At 60.5% G+C, this 16,086-nt stretch overlaps 1 protein-coding gene across 2 annotated transcripts; it reads right to left on the bottom strand.

Annotated features, from left to right (window-relative positions):
- UNC13D (unc-13 homolog D) lies at positions 1 to 16,086 on the bottom strand. 2 transcript variants are annotated; one of them, XM_035342312.1, is made up of 32 exons: positions 13,189 to 13,341; positions 11,101 to 11,133; positions 10,753 to 10,860; positions 10,377 to 10,436; positions 10,052 to 10,118; positions 9,791 to 9,968; positions 9,358 to 9,402; positions 8,872 to 8,940; positions 8,637 to 8,706; positions 8,283 to 8,387; positions 7,876 to 7,968; positions 7,600 to 7,703; positions 7,367 to 7,484; positions 6,671 to 6,795; positions 6,291 to 6,381; positions 5,946 to 6,002; positions 5,433 to 5,530; positions 5,141 to 5,192; positions 4,675 to 4,805; positions 4,237 to 4,357; positions 3,853 to 3,996; positions 3,574 to 3,672; positions 3,262 to 3,468; positions 2,938 to 3,006; positions 2,735 to 2,814; positions 2,441 to 2,546; positions 2,298 to 2,369; positions 2,100 to 2,183; positions 1,743 to 1,863; positions 1,172 to 1,295; positions 696 to 901; positions 1 to 615 (listed from the first exon to the last, which is right to left on the bottom strand). In XM_035342312.1, the coding sequence occupies exons 1-32, from the start codon at positions 13,246 to 13,248 to the stop codon at positions 509 to 511; spliced, it is 3,204 nt and encodes a 1,067-aa protein (XP_035198203.1). In that variant the 5' UTR covers positions 13,249 to 13,341; the 3' UTR covers positions 1 to 508. The 2 variants fall into 2 exon arrangements, with proteins under 2 accessions (XP_035198203.1, XP_035198204.1); XM_035342313.1 differs by lacking the exon at positions 13,189 to 13,341 and adding an exon at positions 15,960 to 16,086 and having other exon boundaries at positions 4 to 615.

Here is a 16,086-nt window from a genome sequence, read left to right as displayed (position 1 = left end):
GTTGTCCCGTCCCCCCCCCCCAGCACAGAGCCAGCACTCCAAACACTCAGCCAACACGCCAGCTTTGTTGCTTTTAATTTAAAATAAAAGGCTTATCCATGAAGAAAAAAAAAGAAAGAATAAAAAAAGGGCAGGTTTGGCCATGGGTCACCCCACCCCAAACCCCGCTGCCCTGACGTGGTTTTGCAGAGGGCTGGGGACACGGCCGGGCACCGTGGCGCTGGCCGGCCGTGACAAGCTGAGGGGGACGGCAGGGACAGCCACACACTTCCAGAGCCCCGTGTAGTGTTGCTACTCTCCAAAAGGAGCCCACCCTCCCAAAAAAATACTGTGTGCCCACACTCCTGAGCCCCATGGGGGGCATTACTGAGGGTGAGGCAGGCACTGGGAGCTGGTGGGGGCTCAGGGACCCCGCTGCGGTCCCCACAGCCCCCATGGGTGGCTCTGGCACCATCAAAAGCCTTGAGGTCCCCTTCTGGACTCCCTCATTTTGGGATGTCTGCCTCCCTCACGCCGTCTCCTTGGACTGCTTGGCTCGTTGCTTGCGGAGCTTGACGAAGGCCTGGGCCTCCTTGTCCCCCTTCCTGGACTCCAGCAGCCGGAGGATCTCGTCCCCTGCGGCACAGGAGGGGACAGATGTGGGGGGAGGCCTGCGGGGGCTCGGCGGGGCCAGGCCGGGCTGTGGCGCCCCGTACCGCTGGGTTTGGGGTGGGTGAGCGAGAGGCGGGTCTGGGGCACCCATCCCATGTCCGCCTGGTCCTCGTCGGCGTCCAGCCCGGGCACGTGGCGGAGCGAGAAGAAGGCTTCTCCTTCCAAGTCGTTGGCCCCCAGCGTGTCGTAGTCGAAGACGGTCAGCAGCAGGCAGGCCCCCTCCTGACGGCATTTCTCAGGGGGGATCAAGCTGGGGAGGGGTGGCGGGACATGTGGGGCCATCTCACCCCATCCCCTTGGTCCCAAAACTCCCCTTTAAGCCTAAATGGGCTGCAGGGTGATGCTTGGAGGGAAGCCAACCCTCCCCACTGTGCTCACCCTCCCTGTGGGAGCCCCCAGGCTGCCTTTCAGCCTCTCCCGAGGGGGGCAGGAGGTGAAATCCCACCACAGGACCCAGTTCCACGGGGCAGGGCTGCAGGGGTGGGGAGGTGGGGGCTGGTGGGCGCCATCCCCTACGTACAAGTCGAAGGCTTCGTCAAACAGCGGGTGCAGCTCGTTCCTCTTGCACTGAGTGGTCCGGGCCACCACTTCAGGGAACTCATGTCGGGGCTCCAAGGTGAGCTGGACAAAGGGGTCACTGGAGCCTGGTGGGGTGCAGATATCAGACCCCTCCTGCTGGGGCAGCTGGGGGGGTTCAGGGCAACAGCCAGAGCAGCCAACCCAGCCCACGGTCCTGGGAGGCCTCTGGAGCATCCCCTACCTGGCCCATGCATGAAGGAGCCATCGGGTGGCTGCAATAGGGGTGACCTCTCCTGGAGACCTCCCCAAATGACAGCCAACCCAAGGGACTATCCCCTATCACCCAAGCAATTTTTTGTGTGTGTGGTGTGCTTTGCATGGAGGAAAAAAGCTGCCAGCCCTGGCTGCTGGCTTCTGCTGCAAACTGCTGCGTCCCCGTGGCACACCAGCAACCCCAGACCTGCGAAATAGCCACCTACCCCCTCAATCCACCTCATGGGGTGCAAAAGCTAACCAAGACGGAGCCCCGGGACATACTGGGGCCCACGCTGCCCCACAGCCCACATGCTCACCGTTGGAGTCCAGTGGGATGAGGTTGACGGCATTGAGCACCTCCACGCGCAGCTTCTGCTCTGACGGCCGGTACAGCGCCTTGATGGTCACGGCCCCGTACTTCTCCGAGCTGGCATCCAGCTGCACGGTGCAGCGTAGTATCAGGAGCCAAGCATGTGTTATGGGGTACCGGGGGGGCGAGGAGCATCCTTCGGGATGCAATAAACCCCAGTGCTGGGGCAAACCCACTCCCAGCAGCCCCAGGACTGGGGGAACCCATAGTGGGCAGGAGGATGGTGGGGAAATGCTGCTCTGGTGGTGTCCATCAGCAAGGAAGGGGCTTGGGAAGGGGCTGGGCGCTGCATCCTGACTCCCACCTGCTCCTGGATCCTGTTGCTGAAGTATTTCTGGATGAGCTTGCGGCTGGTGCTGGAGCAGAGGGCCAGGTGGTTCTCTAGAGACTGCAGAGAGGATGAAGGGGGGTGGTCAGGCACCAGGACAGGGCTGCAGCCCGGGGATGCTGCCCCCCGGCTCTCATACTCGAAGGAAATCCCGGGTCTCCCCAGCACCCATACCAGGAAGGCTGCGCTGTGGAGGGTCTCCAGGGGCAGCCCGCAGCCCTCGGCGTAGAAGCACAGCTCCAGGCTCTGGGGAGGAGGACGCCGTTAGCTGGCACCCAGGCACCCACCCAGAGGACCCCCCCCTTTGTCCCTGGTACCTTCAGGGCACAGTGCAGCTTCTTGTAGCGCTGGGTCGAGGGCATCTGTGGCCCCGCGGCTGCCGTCAGCACGTCCAAGGTGTGGTGCCAGAGGAGAGCAAGGAGGCTGTGGGGGCAAGGGAGAGGGGCTGTGAGCAGGAGGACCTGGTGTATACCCAGAGCCAATGCAGGGAACTGGCTCATCCCACTGGGCAGAGCCCCCAGCCCCAAGGCGAGGTGACCCCGAGCCCTATATGGGGGATGCTCTTGCCAGGGGGACGCTGCTGGCCCCCACCCCAGCACAGCCCCACTCACCTTTTGAAGTTCTCCTGGACCAGATGCTCGTTGAGATACTGCAGCTCCGACTCCAGGAACTTCATGAGGGGGATGATGGACTGCAGCGAGAGGAGAGGGGCATTGGGGAGAGCATGGGGAGTGTATCCAGCAGAGCATAGCTGGGAGAGGGGGGGTCTGGAGGGCTCCATCCCACAGCAGGAGGGGCTGGGCCAGGAGCTTACGTCCTCGGGCTCCCGGGTGTCGTTGGAGGCCGAGAGCTCCTGGATGTGCCTGGCGATGCCCGCTTCCAGCTGCCGGGGAGAAACACATGGAGGCACTGGGACTTTGCACCAGCATCCCCTTTTCTGGGTCTCGTGGACACTTGGGGCTTTGTTTCCCAAGAAGCCCCACAGCAGCTTCCAGCACACATCCTGCCCCTCCATCCCTCCATGAGCCTCCCTGCTCTGGATGTTTTACCTCCCCCATCTCCCCTTACACCTTATCTCCATCCCCTTGGGTTAAACCTCCCCGCTGTGGGCCGGGTGAGGCTGGTGGCAGGCGGTCACCTTGGTGGCCAGGGCTTGCACCACGTCCTGGACCTCGTGGTCCAGGCAGGACACGGTGCTGTCGAGCTGGTGGTGCAGCGTGTGCTGGATCTGCTGCGGGTCGATGACGGCCCCCGTGCACCGCTCCAGCTGAGCCCAGTCCAGCTGCGATGGCAGCTTCAGGATGAGCAGCCGCAGCTGCTTGATGTTGTTCACCACGATGCAGAGCTGGGGAGGAGGATTTTGGCTGGGTGCTGTGCTCGTCTCCTCCGTCCAGAAACCACAGCCAACTCCTGCCTCCCCCCGAGCTGTCGGTCCTGCCCCGATACCAACCCTGTTGGCCGCTTCGCCCTCGTTCTGCTTGCTCAGCGACAGAGCCTCAGCCCTGGCCTTGATGAGCCGGCAGTACATCAAGGCGATTTTGCACATGTCCTGCAGGGTGGAGGAGATAACGAGACCAAAATGGGAGACCCCCATGGGGCTGGGGTCCCTCAACACACCGGCATGGGACACTGGCCTTATCCATCAGCGCCCAGCTCCAAGAGCAGAAGAGAAAACTGCTGCTGGCGCCTGCCGGCATGGCTTCTGCCACACAGGCCCAGGTGTACGGACCTCCACGAGCTTCACCATGATCATGAAGGCTTCCTCGGGGTCCGGCCAGTTGAGCTGCTGCCAGGTCTTCACGATCTGGGCGTAGCAGGTGGACAGGTCGACGGTGGAGGTGCTGTGCTTGTTGTGCTCCCCAAAGGGCGTCAGCTGCAGGGGCAGACAGCAAACCCAACTTAGCTTGTATGGGAAGGAGCCGTCCCAGACAGGAAAGCTGCTCCTATATTTTAGGGCTCTCTAGCTCCTCATCAGCTCCTTCCTACACCCTACTTGAGGGGTGAGGACCGAGGAGATGGAAGTAGCCAAAAGGGAAAAGACCCCGGTGGGAGTGTGTGAGGGATTTGGTGAGTCCCCAAGGGCTGCAGCGAGATGTTCTCTTCCCCGGGTTACCTGGTCCATCTGGACAGCTCTCTGCGCCCTCTCCAGCGCGATGGTGTAGGCTTTCTGCAGCCACTGGGGCACGGCTTCCTTGAACCACTGGTGGAAATCGCTCAGGGCCAATGGCCCGTCCCTGTGGATGAAGACACCAGCTTCTCCTAGTGCGCTGTGATGGCACGGGGCTACCACCCCTCCTCCATCTTACATGCAAGAAGCTGCCCCAAGGAGGCACATGCTAAGGAGAAACCTCCACTTGGAAGTGAGGTCTCCATCAATCCCACCCAGAAATGGGCCTGAAACCCTCCTGGGGATGCTCACATCGACACCAGCCACCAACAGCCTGGTCTGCCAGGGTGTAATTAGTGGGAGGGGAGAGGAAAGGGTTTGGCAGTCTTCTGGATTTAGTGCTCCATCCTTCCCCCCCAGCATCTCCCCTTTTGGGGTCAGTACCTCTTAGGGAGGAAGTCCTTCATCCGATAGAGCTCCTGCAGGTTCAGGTAGAGCTGGAAGAGGCTCTCGGCCGTGGGCTTGGACATGCTGCTGTCCACCTTGCGCAGCTGCTCCTGGACGTGCTCTGCAACCTGGCAGGGACAAAGGGAAGTAGGGGCGGCTGTGGGGCAGAGGTGTTTTTGGGGGCAGCCAGGAGGGCTGGCTCTGGTAACAGGCTTTCTGGAGGCTTGGGGTCAGCTCAGGGCCCTCCTCTTCCTTCTGGGTGGAATTTCAGAAGATTCATTGGGCCAGGCAAATGGAGAAATAATGATAAACACTCTAGGGGTATACAGGGAAAAACAGAGAGGTTCCCTGCTTGCTCCCTTCCCAGGCTGGCACAAGGGAGTCAAGCCTGAAGGATGGCTCAAAATCTCAGCCTGGTTCAGCCCTCAGTCCTGGGAGTGCAGGGCAGCCCAGGCTCGCTCACCAGGCTCTCCAGCTCCACGTAGGCGATGGAGAAGAGATTCAACTTCAGGGTGCTGAGAGAGAGAAACGGGGAGTCAGGAGCCTGCCGGGCGCAGCCCAGCAAACCCAGCCCAGCAAAGGCTCCCAGCCCGTGCCCTCGGAGAGGAGAGCTCCGCGAGGCAGAGATGGGACCTCTGGGTTTCTCCTTTCATAGGTGTTGTGGAGCCAAAGACCAAGGAACGAAGCATTGCAGTTCCTTGTTGCTCTTGGTCCCAGGGAAGGTGGATGAGGAGGGATCAAGCTTCAAAGCCTACCTGATGAAGAATTTATTCCAGATTTTCTGGCACTGCTGGAGATCTCCTATCACCTCCAGAAGCAGTTTGGCCAAGGCTTTGCCATTCTCCTCCATGCTCTGTAAAGAGGGAACAGCTTGTTTTGGATGCTCAATGATATTGAGACGACCTGGGCTCCATTCAGAACTGATTTATTTCTATGATTTGCTCTTGTGGAGTAGCAAGCTATCATTAGATCCACATTAGGAGCACCAGAAGTTGTCAGTAATGTCCTTTGTCCCCCTGTGCTTGCGTGGCTGGGCCTCCTGCTCCTGACCATCCCACCAAAACACAGTTTATGGAGATTTAAGCTGTCAGTATTTGAGTCTCCAGCTTAAAACACCATGAACCAAGCACCTGCTGGAGCCCTGACCTCAACAGATCAGAAAACAGCAAAAGCCTCGTCTCAGGTCTCATCATCCCACCCCTCAGCCTCCCACCCCAGCCCAGCAAATTGCTTCTTTCCGTGGCAGAGAGGCTGAGATGGGGACTCACCTTCACCATGGGCTTGAGGTGCTGCTTCTTCATGTGAAACCACTCCGTCGTGCCTGACTGCAAGAGAGGAGCCCTGGTGTGAGGGCAGAGAAGCCGAGGACGGAGACAGCTCTGCCATCCCGTCCGCTGTCCCATTCCCCTGGGCAGGACCCAGCTCCTCGTGGCTGGAAGCAGAGGCTTGGGCCACCGAGCACAAGAAATGCAGGTGGTTTTCCCCCCAGGGTGGTCCGGGTGGCTTTGCAGGAGAGGTGTGGGCATTGGGCAGGGGGCAGAGATGGGAGGGGGTGCTGCAGGGTGCCACCCCTCTGGGGCTAGGGAGGGCGAGAACCCCCCCGGTGCCGCTACCTTGAGCGCCTCGGAGACCATTCTGGGGAGGTCAGGGCTGAGCGTGCACAGCTCCCGGAAAGCTTTCATCTTGCACATCTGGACCAGGACCCTGCGAAGCAAGAAGCATCGGTGAAACCCAGCACCGGCCCCTCTGAACCAACGCCTCTTCCCCCAGGAGACCCTACCCAAACAGACCTTCTCCTCCCAGCCACATCCCCCACGGGGAGCCCTGGACGAGGGGCCAGACAGGAGAAGTGTCACAGCAGTTAGGTGTCCAGCAGCCTGGAAAGGTGTGGGGCCAGAAAGGGCTCTCACGGGCTTCTCCTCCAGCTTCCAGGCTTGTCCAGGTGGCCAAGCACTACGACCCCGCGCGCCGCTGACACCGGTGCTGCACTCACCTCAGCAGGGACTGCAGCCTCTCCGTGGACCTCGCGACGGAGAGGGGGAAGATGATGCGGTACCTCCGGATGAGGGACACCCCGTAGGTCAGCAAGGACTGGAAGGACTCGGCCAGCTCTGCTTTCTGGGGAGAAGGGAGGGGACGCGCTGTTGCCCTTTGCGGTGGCACCACAGTGCCATTTTGGAGGGGTTCTGTGGCTCCTGATCCTCTCCAGGGGTGGAGAAACCTCCTTATGTGCCCAGGAACTTCTTCCTGGAGGGGCTGAGCTGAGCTTTGTGCTTAAACCACATCACTATGTGTGAATAACTCAGAGTCTTAGCAGGGTGCTGGGATGCCCTGGGAAAACAGGCCGGGAGAAGCCAGCGGGAACTGGGTCATAACCCATTTTTGCCGGGGTTGGGACTGATGTGATTGCAGCAATGGAGGAGGGCGAGATCAGTGCAAAGGGTGAGGGCTTCTCTGCAGAGATGGGGAACAAATCCCCCAAGGGAAGGGATTCCCCAATTTGTCCTGGTCCCGGTAGCTGGCTGCCCACCAGGAAAGCCCCGCAGCCCATCACCAAGGTCTCTGGGCATGCCTGCACCCTACAATCCCCTGCCCTTGCTGTAGCACGAGGAGGAAATCGTGGCCGGGAGCTGCGAGAGGAGGCTCGGGGGGGGGGGGGTGCTTGGGGCACATCTCCCCGGCGTCCCACCTGCTCTGGCCTCAGGCGCTCCTGCACCCACTGGTACTCGATGCTGGTGATCTGGTGGAGCAGGCAGTTGCTGTTGAACTCCAGGCTCTGGTAGAGCTTGCTGTACGCCAGCCACTGCCTGGGGAGGAGGGAGAGACCCGGGTGAGCCCCGAGGGAACGGTGTAGGAATCCCCAAGGCTACGGCCAGAATGGGGAAGCCGAGGGCTTCTCCGAGCTCGAGGAGGGGTACTCACGCCATGACCTGGTGGAAGTCAGAGAGGTCTTTCTGCGTGGCATGCAGGTACAGCACGGTGCTGGCGTGCCGGCTCAGCTCCCCGTCCCAGGCAATGCTGCCGGCCTGCCGGGAGCACACGGGATGAGGTGCCCTGCAGCGGGCTGGGCTGAGCGGGGATGGGCACCAGGGCCACAGGCACCTCCTCACCCCCTCCCCATCACATTGCAGAGCCTGTGGCAACGCAATGGGCGGCAAAGGAAGCCCCCACCCCATCCCTGCTGCTTCTCCACGGCACCTGGTGCTGCAGGATCTCGTAGGACACCAGCTGCTGCAGGAGGTGCCGATGGACGGTGTAGCTGGGCTGCGTCCGGCTGCTCGTGGTGGCCCTCTGGAAAGAGACAACGCTTGCAAGCCAGGTGTGCAACAACCTTCAGCTGCCCAAATGTGCAGGGAGGTGGTCAGAGAGGGGGGACGCAGGAACCCAAAATGCGTGGAGCCAGAGAACCCGGCCTGAAGCCAAGCCCAGGGGTGCAGGTACGCACAGAGCCCAGGGGAGGGGTGAGATGGTTTCCAAAACCTGCCAGCACCCCTGGTCCTGTGGCACGGACCTGTGTCCCCGAGATGGGCCCCAGGGCACGGGCAGCTGGGGATGCCCCATCCTGCCAGGAGATGGAAGGGAGACCCCTGCTCCCTGCCTCCTACCCTCTTGTGGGTCAGCAGGAACTGCAGGTGACACTGGCCCCGGTTGGGATACGTTTCCGTCCGCGGCTCCAGCTGGTACCACTGGTCGTCCCAGCAGTGCAGGTCCTGCGTGCACAGAGGCAAGGGGTGAAGGAGTGTGCGCTGCGTATCTATAGTATCTAATTTTTAAAAAGCCATATAACCACTGATTAAGGGGCCTGGGACTGGCCAAGGGCGCCCACCACCGAGCTGTGGGACATGGCATCGCCCAGCAGCTCTGGGATCTGGGAGCCTGGCTCAGCCCACGCTGCCATGGGGCTGGGGTCCTGCCTGCCCCCCCCCCAGCTTCACCCACATCCAAGTCACAGCTCTCACCTTCAGGCGAAGGACCACGTTCCCCAAGAAATCGTCCTGCCCTTTGTCTTTTCGAGCATCCTTAAAGATCCTGAAAAGCAGGAATGAGGAGGGTGAAAAGGTTCCCATGTGGGGAGCCAGCCGTGGTCTGGGCAAAGTGGGGCAACGTGGGGCCAGCAGGGAGCTGCTGCCCTCCCTCCGTCCCCAGGGGCAGTTGTTGAACCCGGGAGGCAGACGAGCCATTGACAGCACCCACCGCTTGAGGCCGTGGAGGTCCGTCAGCTCGCCCAGCTTGTGCCGCACCGACTCCACCACATCCGAGTCCCTGAGGGTGGCAAAGCCCACGGTGAGGGCAAAGGGGGAAAATCAGGTGGGTGCAGCAGGTTTCAGGGCACCGCAGTGACGGTGGAGTTGGGGGGGGGGAGCGTGTTGGGGGCTGAGGACAGCCCCAAAAATCAGCTGTCTGCCCCAAATCCGCAAGCACGCGGATTGTTGCCGTAAATTAAATCAAGGCTCGGTCCTCAGCTGCTTTCTGCCTTGGGCGATGAGTCCGGGCTGTGCAAAGCCAGTCTGGGCTCCTTGCCCTGAGCAGGGCTGTCAGTGACTGCTTGCAGGTGAAAACAAGGGGGAAACGGGGCCCCAGCAGGTTTTGGGGCTTTGCAGAGGGTGCAGATCCCAGGACCACCCCAGTGACCCCCCAGCCCCGTGCCAGGAGGCAGGACCCTGCCCCAGCTGGGCTCACCACATGTCCAGGTGGAAGCTGGCCGTTTCCGTGTCCTCGAACTCCCTGCAAGGCACAAGCAGAAGGCGTCACACCAGCAGCACCAGCGGGACCGGCAGCAAGGGGGCAGGACAGCGACCATAAGGGAGATGGAGGTGATGGAGACAGAGATGATGGAGATGATGGAGGTGGAGGCGGAGATGGAGATGATGGAGATGGAGAACTCCCCCCCCACACACACACACACCATGCAGCCTCGGAAATCAGTGCCCTAAGAGACTGATTTTGGCCACCCCCTCCAAGCTCCCTGCATGTGCTGGCTGGGTCATGCCAGACACTCAGCGAGACCCAGCAGGCATCACCCCACAGAGCCCCAAATCCCCCCCCAGGCAGGTTAACCAGCCGCCACCCCACGACCCCCTGGAAGCGATGGGATGCAGGGGTGGCAGATTACAGGATAAACGTCTCGTCCCACACCGGGCTGAGGGTCTGGCTTATGACTTGTGTGCGATGGATCTGGTCTTCGGGGATGAGGTCCTTGACCACTGCCTTCAGCCGCTTCTTGCTGTCGGGGTGGGCTGGCTCCTGGCTCTTGGCCTCGATGCCCAGCAGGCAGTACGGGTCGCTGAACCCTGCAAGGGCCCGGCAGTGCAAGCCCCGTGTGAGCAGCAGCCGTCCCCTTTCGGGCTAAGCCACCCCTCCCATCTCCACTTACCGCTGACGTCTTTCCCCAAAATCCCCTTGGCTTCCTTCACGGTTGCTTTCAGACAAAAAATTGGGCTCTGAAAGAAAGCAAAGATTGCTTAACCTAGGGGAAAAGCAACCACGAAGATCTGCTCCGGCCTGGATGCACACCAGGGGGTGAAGGAGGGTCCTGGGGACCCAACCCCGCGAGGAAGTTCAGGGGTCGAGCAGGACCCTGCCATCACCTGCCCCTTGTCACAGGCTCAGCCTTGGGATCTCACACCCACAGAGCACCCCAAACCCGAATACGGGGACCAGGCACCGACCCCGAGCCGGGATCCCGTCCTGCTCCCTACCTCCAGCTCCTGGACCCGTCGCATGCTGACCCTGTGCTCCTCCACGTCCATGCCGAAAGCCTGTTATAAATATTAGGGCCGCTGACGGATGTGGCCCTGTTCTTGGCGGCTGGACAGCAGCCAGGGACTTCCCGCCGCGCCCCAGCAGCCAGCTGGAGGAGAGGAGCAGCGGGAGGGCTGGGGACCGGCTGAAATTCGGGACAGGCTCGGGCTGAGCACCCCGAACCCAAGACAAAGCTCTCTCCCCACTGCTGCCTCTCCCAGCCCCATTGCTGGATGCTGCTGCCGTGTCTTTAGGGGTGTCCCCTCAGAGTGAGGCTGCACAGAACGGGGGGGACAGGATGGGACTGGGGGAGTCCCAGAGGGCTGCACCCACCTTCTGCACGTAGGCGTAGAGCTCCTGGGCGTCCGCGACGTGGTGGGGCTCGGGCTTGCCCAGGCGGTGCCGGATGGTGTAGAGCACCTCCTCGTAGAGCAGGGCCAGCTGCGGGGACAGCGCCGACCCCTCGCCACCACCCCGGGGACCCCATGTGTCCCCCCCAACCCAGCACCCCACTCGCCCTCCTCCCTGGCACATCCAGGGGGTGTCAGCAGCCGGGTGCGCTCGCTCCAGCACCCAAAGGTGACGTCCCTGGGGAGCCTGAGGGGGCTCTGCTCTCCCCCCACACCTCGGTGGCCCCCTCCGATGCCCCCAAGGGAGCCCACGCCAGGACCGTGCTCGTACCTCCTGCTTGGAGAAGCGGTGGGACAGGTCCATCTGGAGAGAGGAAAGAAGCAGAGAGGTTTCCCGTCAGGTCTGGAGGCACGGAGAGGGTTTTGGAGGAAACTGCAGGGAACTGGGGACGGGGTGGTCTTGTCCCCACCGTGCCATTAAGCATCGCAGATGGCCAAGGTGCAGCATGAAGCCCAAAACCAGATCCCCCATCACCCATCGGCAGGGGCACAGGGGCTTTCCCGAGCCCTGCTGGTTGAGTCAGGGCAAGAAATGGCAGCTGAGCTGCGGGCTGCCCAGGGCTGACATGGGCCATCAGAAAGCAGCGGGGTTGTGAGGCTGCAGCCCCTTGCTGGATAAAAATGTGATGCTGACCCACTCTCTGCTGGTGTGAAGACCCATGCCCCACTCCAATGATGACCAGTAATGGTATTTTCTTTTTCCAAAAGACAACGGAATGAAGACCAAGCCACACAGTGGGGCACATCCTGGCTCTGCTGCCCCCTGCATCAGGCATCACATCCCAGCCATCCCGCACCAAGCACAGCTCCACAAGGGCTGGTAGGGGAATTAAACCACCCCTTCCCCAGATGCCCCTGTACCCTGAGCTCTCAGCCTGTGCCCACGTGTGCTGGCTCCTCCCTGGGCCAGTCCTGCATTTGGGCTGGATTCAGCCACAGCCGCAGCTGAGCAATTTGTTCCCTGCGCCCATCCTTGTCTAGTGACGGTGACTTTGCCACCACGAGCTGGGTGACTGTCAGGGATGTTGTGACCTCTCCCAGTGTCTGAGCCCCTTGGGAGTGCAATGGGGTGACATCACCACACCACCACCCCCAAAAAATAATTAATCTATTTTTTTTTTTGGACATCTTTGAAATGCGCTTGGTCCTTTCTGTGCCAAGCACAGACCTGGCTCAGTCAGGGTTGGGATGCTGGGGGGTGGGCGGGGGGATGGATGAACCCCACCCCCAGGTCAGCCCAGGCCCCGAAATGACCTTGGGATCCTCCTAATGGAAAGAAGAAAAACACAGCCACTGGAACGTCACCATTCGCTTATGGCAAATCCGGGGCTGCCGTAATCCCCCAGCCATCTGGGCTGGGTTCAGCTCCACCACCCGCAGCAGGTTTAACCCTGGAGCTGCTTCAGCCCCATGCTGGGGGCTGAGGTCTCCAAACACCCCCTGGACAAGGTTGGAGCCTTGCCACCAGCATCAGGGCAGCGTGGGAGGGGGGAGCAAGGGGCTTGCTGCTGCTTTGTGGGGTTGGGGCTCTGCAGCTCCCCACTGAAATCAGGGAAGGCTGCCCTGGTGGCTGCTTTGTGCTCACCCACATGAGCACAGGACTCTGTGAGATAAAGCCAAGCCCCTGCGATGTGTTCGCTGCTGCTAATCCCCGTGCCAAGACCCCAGCTGAAATCCAGACGCGTTGCTTAAATCCAGGCCTGGACACGGCTGCCAGCACCCCCAGCCCGTGCACGGCAGCAGCAACGTGGTGGGCCAGCTTTTCTGCAGGGACAGAGGGAGGACGAGTCCCTCGGGGGCATTTAACCCCCAGCACAGCCCATCAGCATCGTGCTGCAGGCACCCAGCAGCACCAGGCACCCCTTGGAGGCTCCTTTGGCTCTGGCAGAGCCGCAGTCACATTTCCTGGGGACATCTGCAGGGGCGCAGCCTGCCCGGCTGCCGCGGAGGAAGTCTCTTGGGTTGTTTGGGCAAAGAGCAGGGCTTTTTGGGGTCTCTGCGGTCTGGGGAGAGCTGGGAAACTACGGGGAGCTTTAGCTGGGCTGGAGGACCCTTCTGCACCAGCACAGAGCTCAGGTGCCTGTGCAGGTTCACAGCAGGATGTGCCCCCCTCCCAGTTCCCACCCCCACTTCTTGCTTGGCATCAGCATCAACGTCAGCATCAGCCCAGCCTGGCTGCACGCTTGCCCCAATTCTCCCCCTGAGCACCTTCTCCCCGTCCAGCCCCAGCACCCAGCCCTGCACCCTGGGGTCCTGCAGCCCCCCCCCCCCCCCCCCCGCCCCCCAATCCCAGCACTTCTGGGGCCACCATGCCCCAGGCACAGCCCCCATCCCCTGGGGAGGCGAAGCGGGCACCTACCTCGGGGCTCTCCTCCTCCCCGGGGAGGGTCCCCACGGGGGCCTCACCAGCAGCCTCCATCCCGGGGCAAAGCTCAGCGGGGGCAAGGCAGGCTGTGCAGCAGGGCCTCCCTTCTCCTCGCTCACATGCTCAGAGGAAACCGCAGCCCTTATCTGCCCGTGGCCATTTGAGCGAACGGAAGCGGCGCGCGGGCCTCCGGGGAGGGGAGCGGGGCCACGCAGGCGCCCCCCAGCCCCGTGGGGCAGCCCCTCGGTGCTTGGGGTGCTGGCGGGGTGGGAGAGGGTGTCACATCCAAACCCGGCAGTTGTTAACAAGAGAAAGTTTACTTTTTGGGGGGCAAAAGTAATCCTGATAAGGCAAAAGATGGGGGGGGGGGGGAGAGGGTGGTGATGTATGTGGAGGATCTGGCCTGCAGCACGTGTATTTGGGACCCAGTGTGCCCTCGTGCCCCTTAAGCATGGGTGGGGGACCCTAGAGAAAGCAGAAATCATCTGGGGGCCAGAGAGGGTCTGCAAGAACCCCCTGTGGCACCCAAAATGCCCCGAGGAAGCCCCGTCTGAAAACTGATGCAGTTACTGATGCATGCGTGGGGACGGCTGCGGGGCTGTCCCTGCCAGGAGGGGGCACATGGCCTTCCTCCCCTCCCCTGGCGGGTCACCGGGAGAAAAACGAACAGCAGGAAACTGGTGTTTTACTGTCAGCTTTTGTTCCTGTAAACACTTTATCTGATCTCGAGGCAAGCTGACGGTTCCTATCAGCACCCGCCAGCAGCACCCCCCCCCCTCCACCCCAGAGATGCCTATCGGTGGGGCATGGGCTGGCAGCGCAGCAGCACCAGGGGAAGGCAGCTTCCCACCGCCTCATATTTCTGGCCTCCATATCCTCCTGGGGGCCCTACACGAGATGCTTCAGGCCAGCCCGGGCCGGGGCAGCAGTTGGCGATGCTGGGGACATGGGTGCCACGTTCCCCCGGCAGGGATTTCGGTTCCGTCCAAGCAGGAAACCACAACGGTGGAAACGGTGCCGAGACGTTTGTCCCCTTAACAGTGGTGTGAGGCTATGACGCTGCTGGTGTGGGGGTGTCCCCGGTACGCTGAGTCAACCTGGGGCTGCAGGCGGGGGAAGGCAGGCAGCCCTCCGATGGCAATCGGCCATTCCCTTAATGCAGGCACACTGTGCTCCCGTAGCTGCTTTAGGAGAGACCCCAACTTCCCTTTGCCCCCTGGGCCTACACGGGCAGGTTGTGTTGGCAAAAAAAGCGCCTGCTCTCACATTTCAGGAGGGCTCCTGCACAGCACCGGGGCACAGGAGTGTGCTCAGCACCACTTTGCCTCCGCCTCACCCCAGTGTAGGGGTGCTCGGGGCCCTCCCAGCCCCACCATCCTCATCTTGGACCTTTCCAGTCTGCAGGAATTTTGGCTTGGTGTTTGCTTCACCTTGGGCAAGCAGTTGAAAGGCGTCCCCTGCCCACTGCTGGTGGGGACATGGCAGAGGTGCTGAGCTCTGCTCTGCCCCGCCAGGCGCGTGTGCTGTGCATTGACCTGGGACATCAGCGCCTGGCTCCGCTGCCCGGTGTCGTCAGAGGAAAGCAGAGACGTGAAGTGCATGATGCCTTTAAAATGATTGCTTTCAGCTTTGATTGCAAAAGCAAAATCTGGCATAGCAAAGAGCAACCACAGAGATAAAGGCAGGAGGCAGGCACAGCACGCCGGCTCCCCCTGAGCTGCTCACACCTTCTGCTGCTCCTTGCAAGCAGAAAGTAACAAGGGGCCAAGAAACACCCTGTGCCTCCCCCAGCACCAAAAGAACAACGGGTAAAAGTTTGGTTAAGCCTCCCATCCACCTGCCCTTCTAAGGGTGAAGAAATACAAGCAGCTACAAATGGTGCTGAGCATCAGACAACCATTCCCCAGCCAGAAGCCTGTGCTGTGGTTTTGCAGATTTTACAGAGCAAAATCCAGCTTCAGCGTGACAGGTTCTGTTAAAAATATTATTGCCAAAAGTGCCCAAAAGAGCCCAAGATAAAACAGGTCCCACTGGCACAGGACAGGGCTTGCACCGGGTTTGGGGCCTCTTTGTACAATGGGAAAGGAGAGCTCTTTGGGGATCGTGTTTCAGTAACAACAAATGCCCTTTTTTTCCCCTGGGTTTTAACAACAAGCACCTGCTCCAGAAAACACCAGAGCTCACATCTCACTGTATTTGCACCTCAAATTACGCCTCATCCTGGAAACAACACAGAAAAGCCCTAAAAAGCAGCTACCAGAAATAGCACAGGTTTCTGCTCAGTAGACACAATCACAATTAACTCCTCAATAGAGACAATCCCAATTAACTCCATGCCCCAATTTATCAGGACCTTGCAAAACATCCCAGACGCCCCCCGTGCTGCCAAAGGATGTGGTTTTCCAAAGGGACCGGGTCAGGGTTCCCCAGAACAGCCCTCCTGCACACTGGTCAGGGGCACATACCGTATACCAGCACAACACAGAGCAAACCTCTCCATTCCCTTTAAAAGCAACTCATCCTAAAGGAAAACACTTTTCCTTATAGGCGACAGGGCTATGTTCCTATGGCAGGCTGCCCCGGTATAAATCAAGTCCACGGTTAATTCATGCACAGGGTTTAGTTGCTGTACCAAGGTATCCAGAGAAAATAAGCCACTATAGAGCAAGCAGTATTGCACTCTTTAAAGTTTATCTTTCCTCTAAATGAAAACCTGCCATAAAAGGAGACCCTCCACAGGCATAAATAGTAGTTTATCTTCCTACCTCTTGGCTTGATAATCCTGGAGACGCCGCCTGTCCTCACCCTTATCTCAAGCTCTTGGCTGGAAATGGGCAAATGGTCAAAAAAAATGATTTCAACATGTCCCTCCCTCACTTCTCCTTTTAAACA

Source organism: Oxyura jamaicensis, chromosome 18 (assembly GCF_011077185.1).
Source record: "Oxyura jamaicensis isolate SHBP4307 breed ruddy duck chromosome 18, BPBGC_Ojam_1.0, whole genome shotgun sequence".
Classification (NCBI taxonomy): domain Eukaryota; kingdom Metazoa; phylum Chordata; class Aves; order Anseriformes; family Anatidae; genus Oxyura; species Oxyura jamaicensis.
Note: the sequence above shows the minus strand (reverse complement) of the source record. Positions and strands in the feature narration are given on the sequence as shown.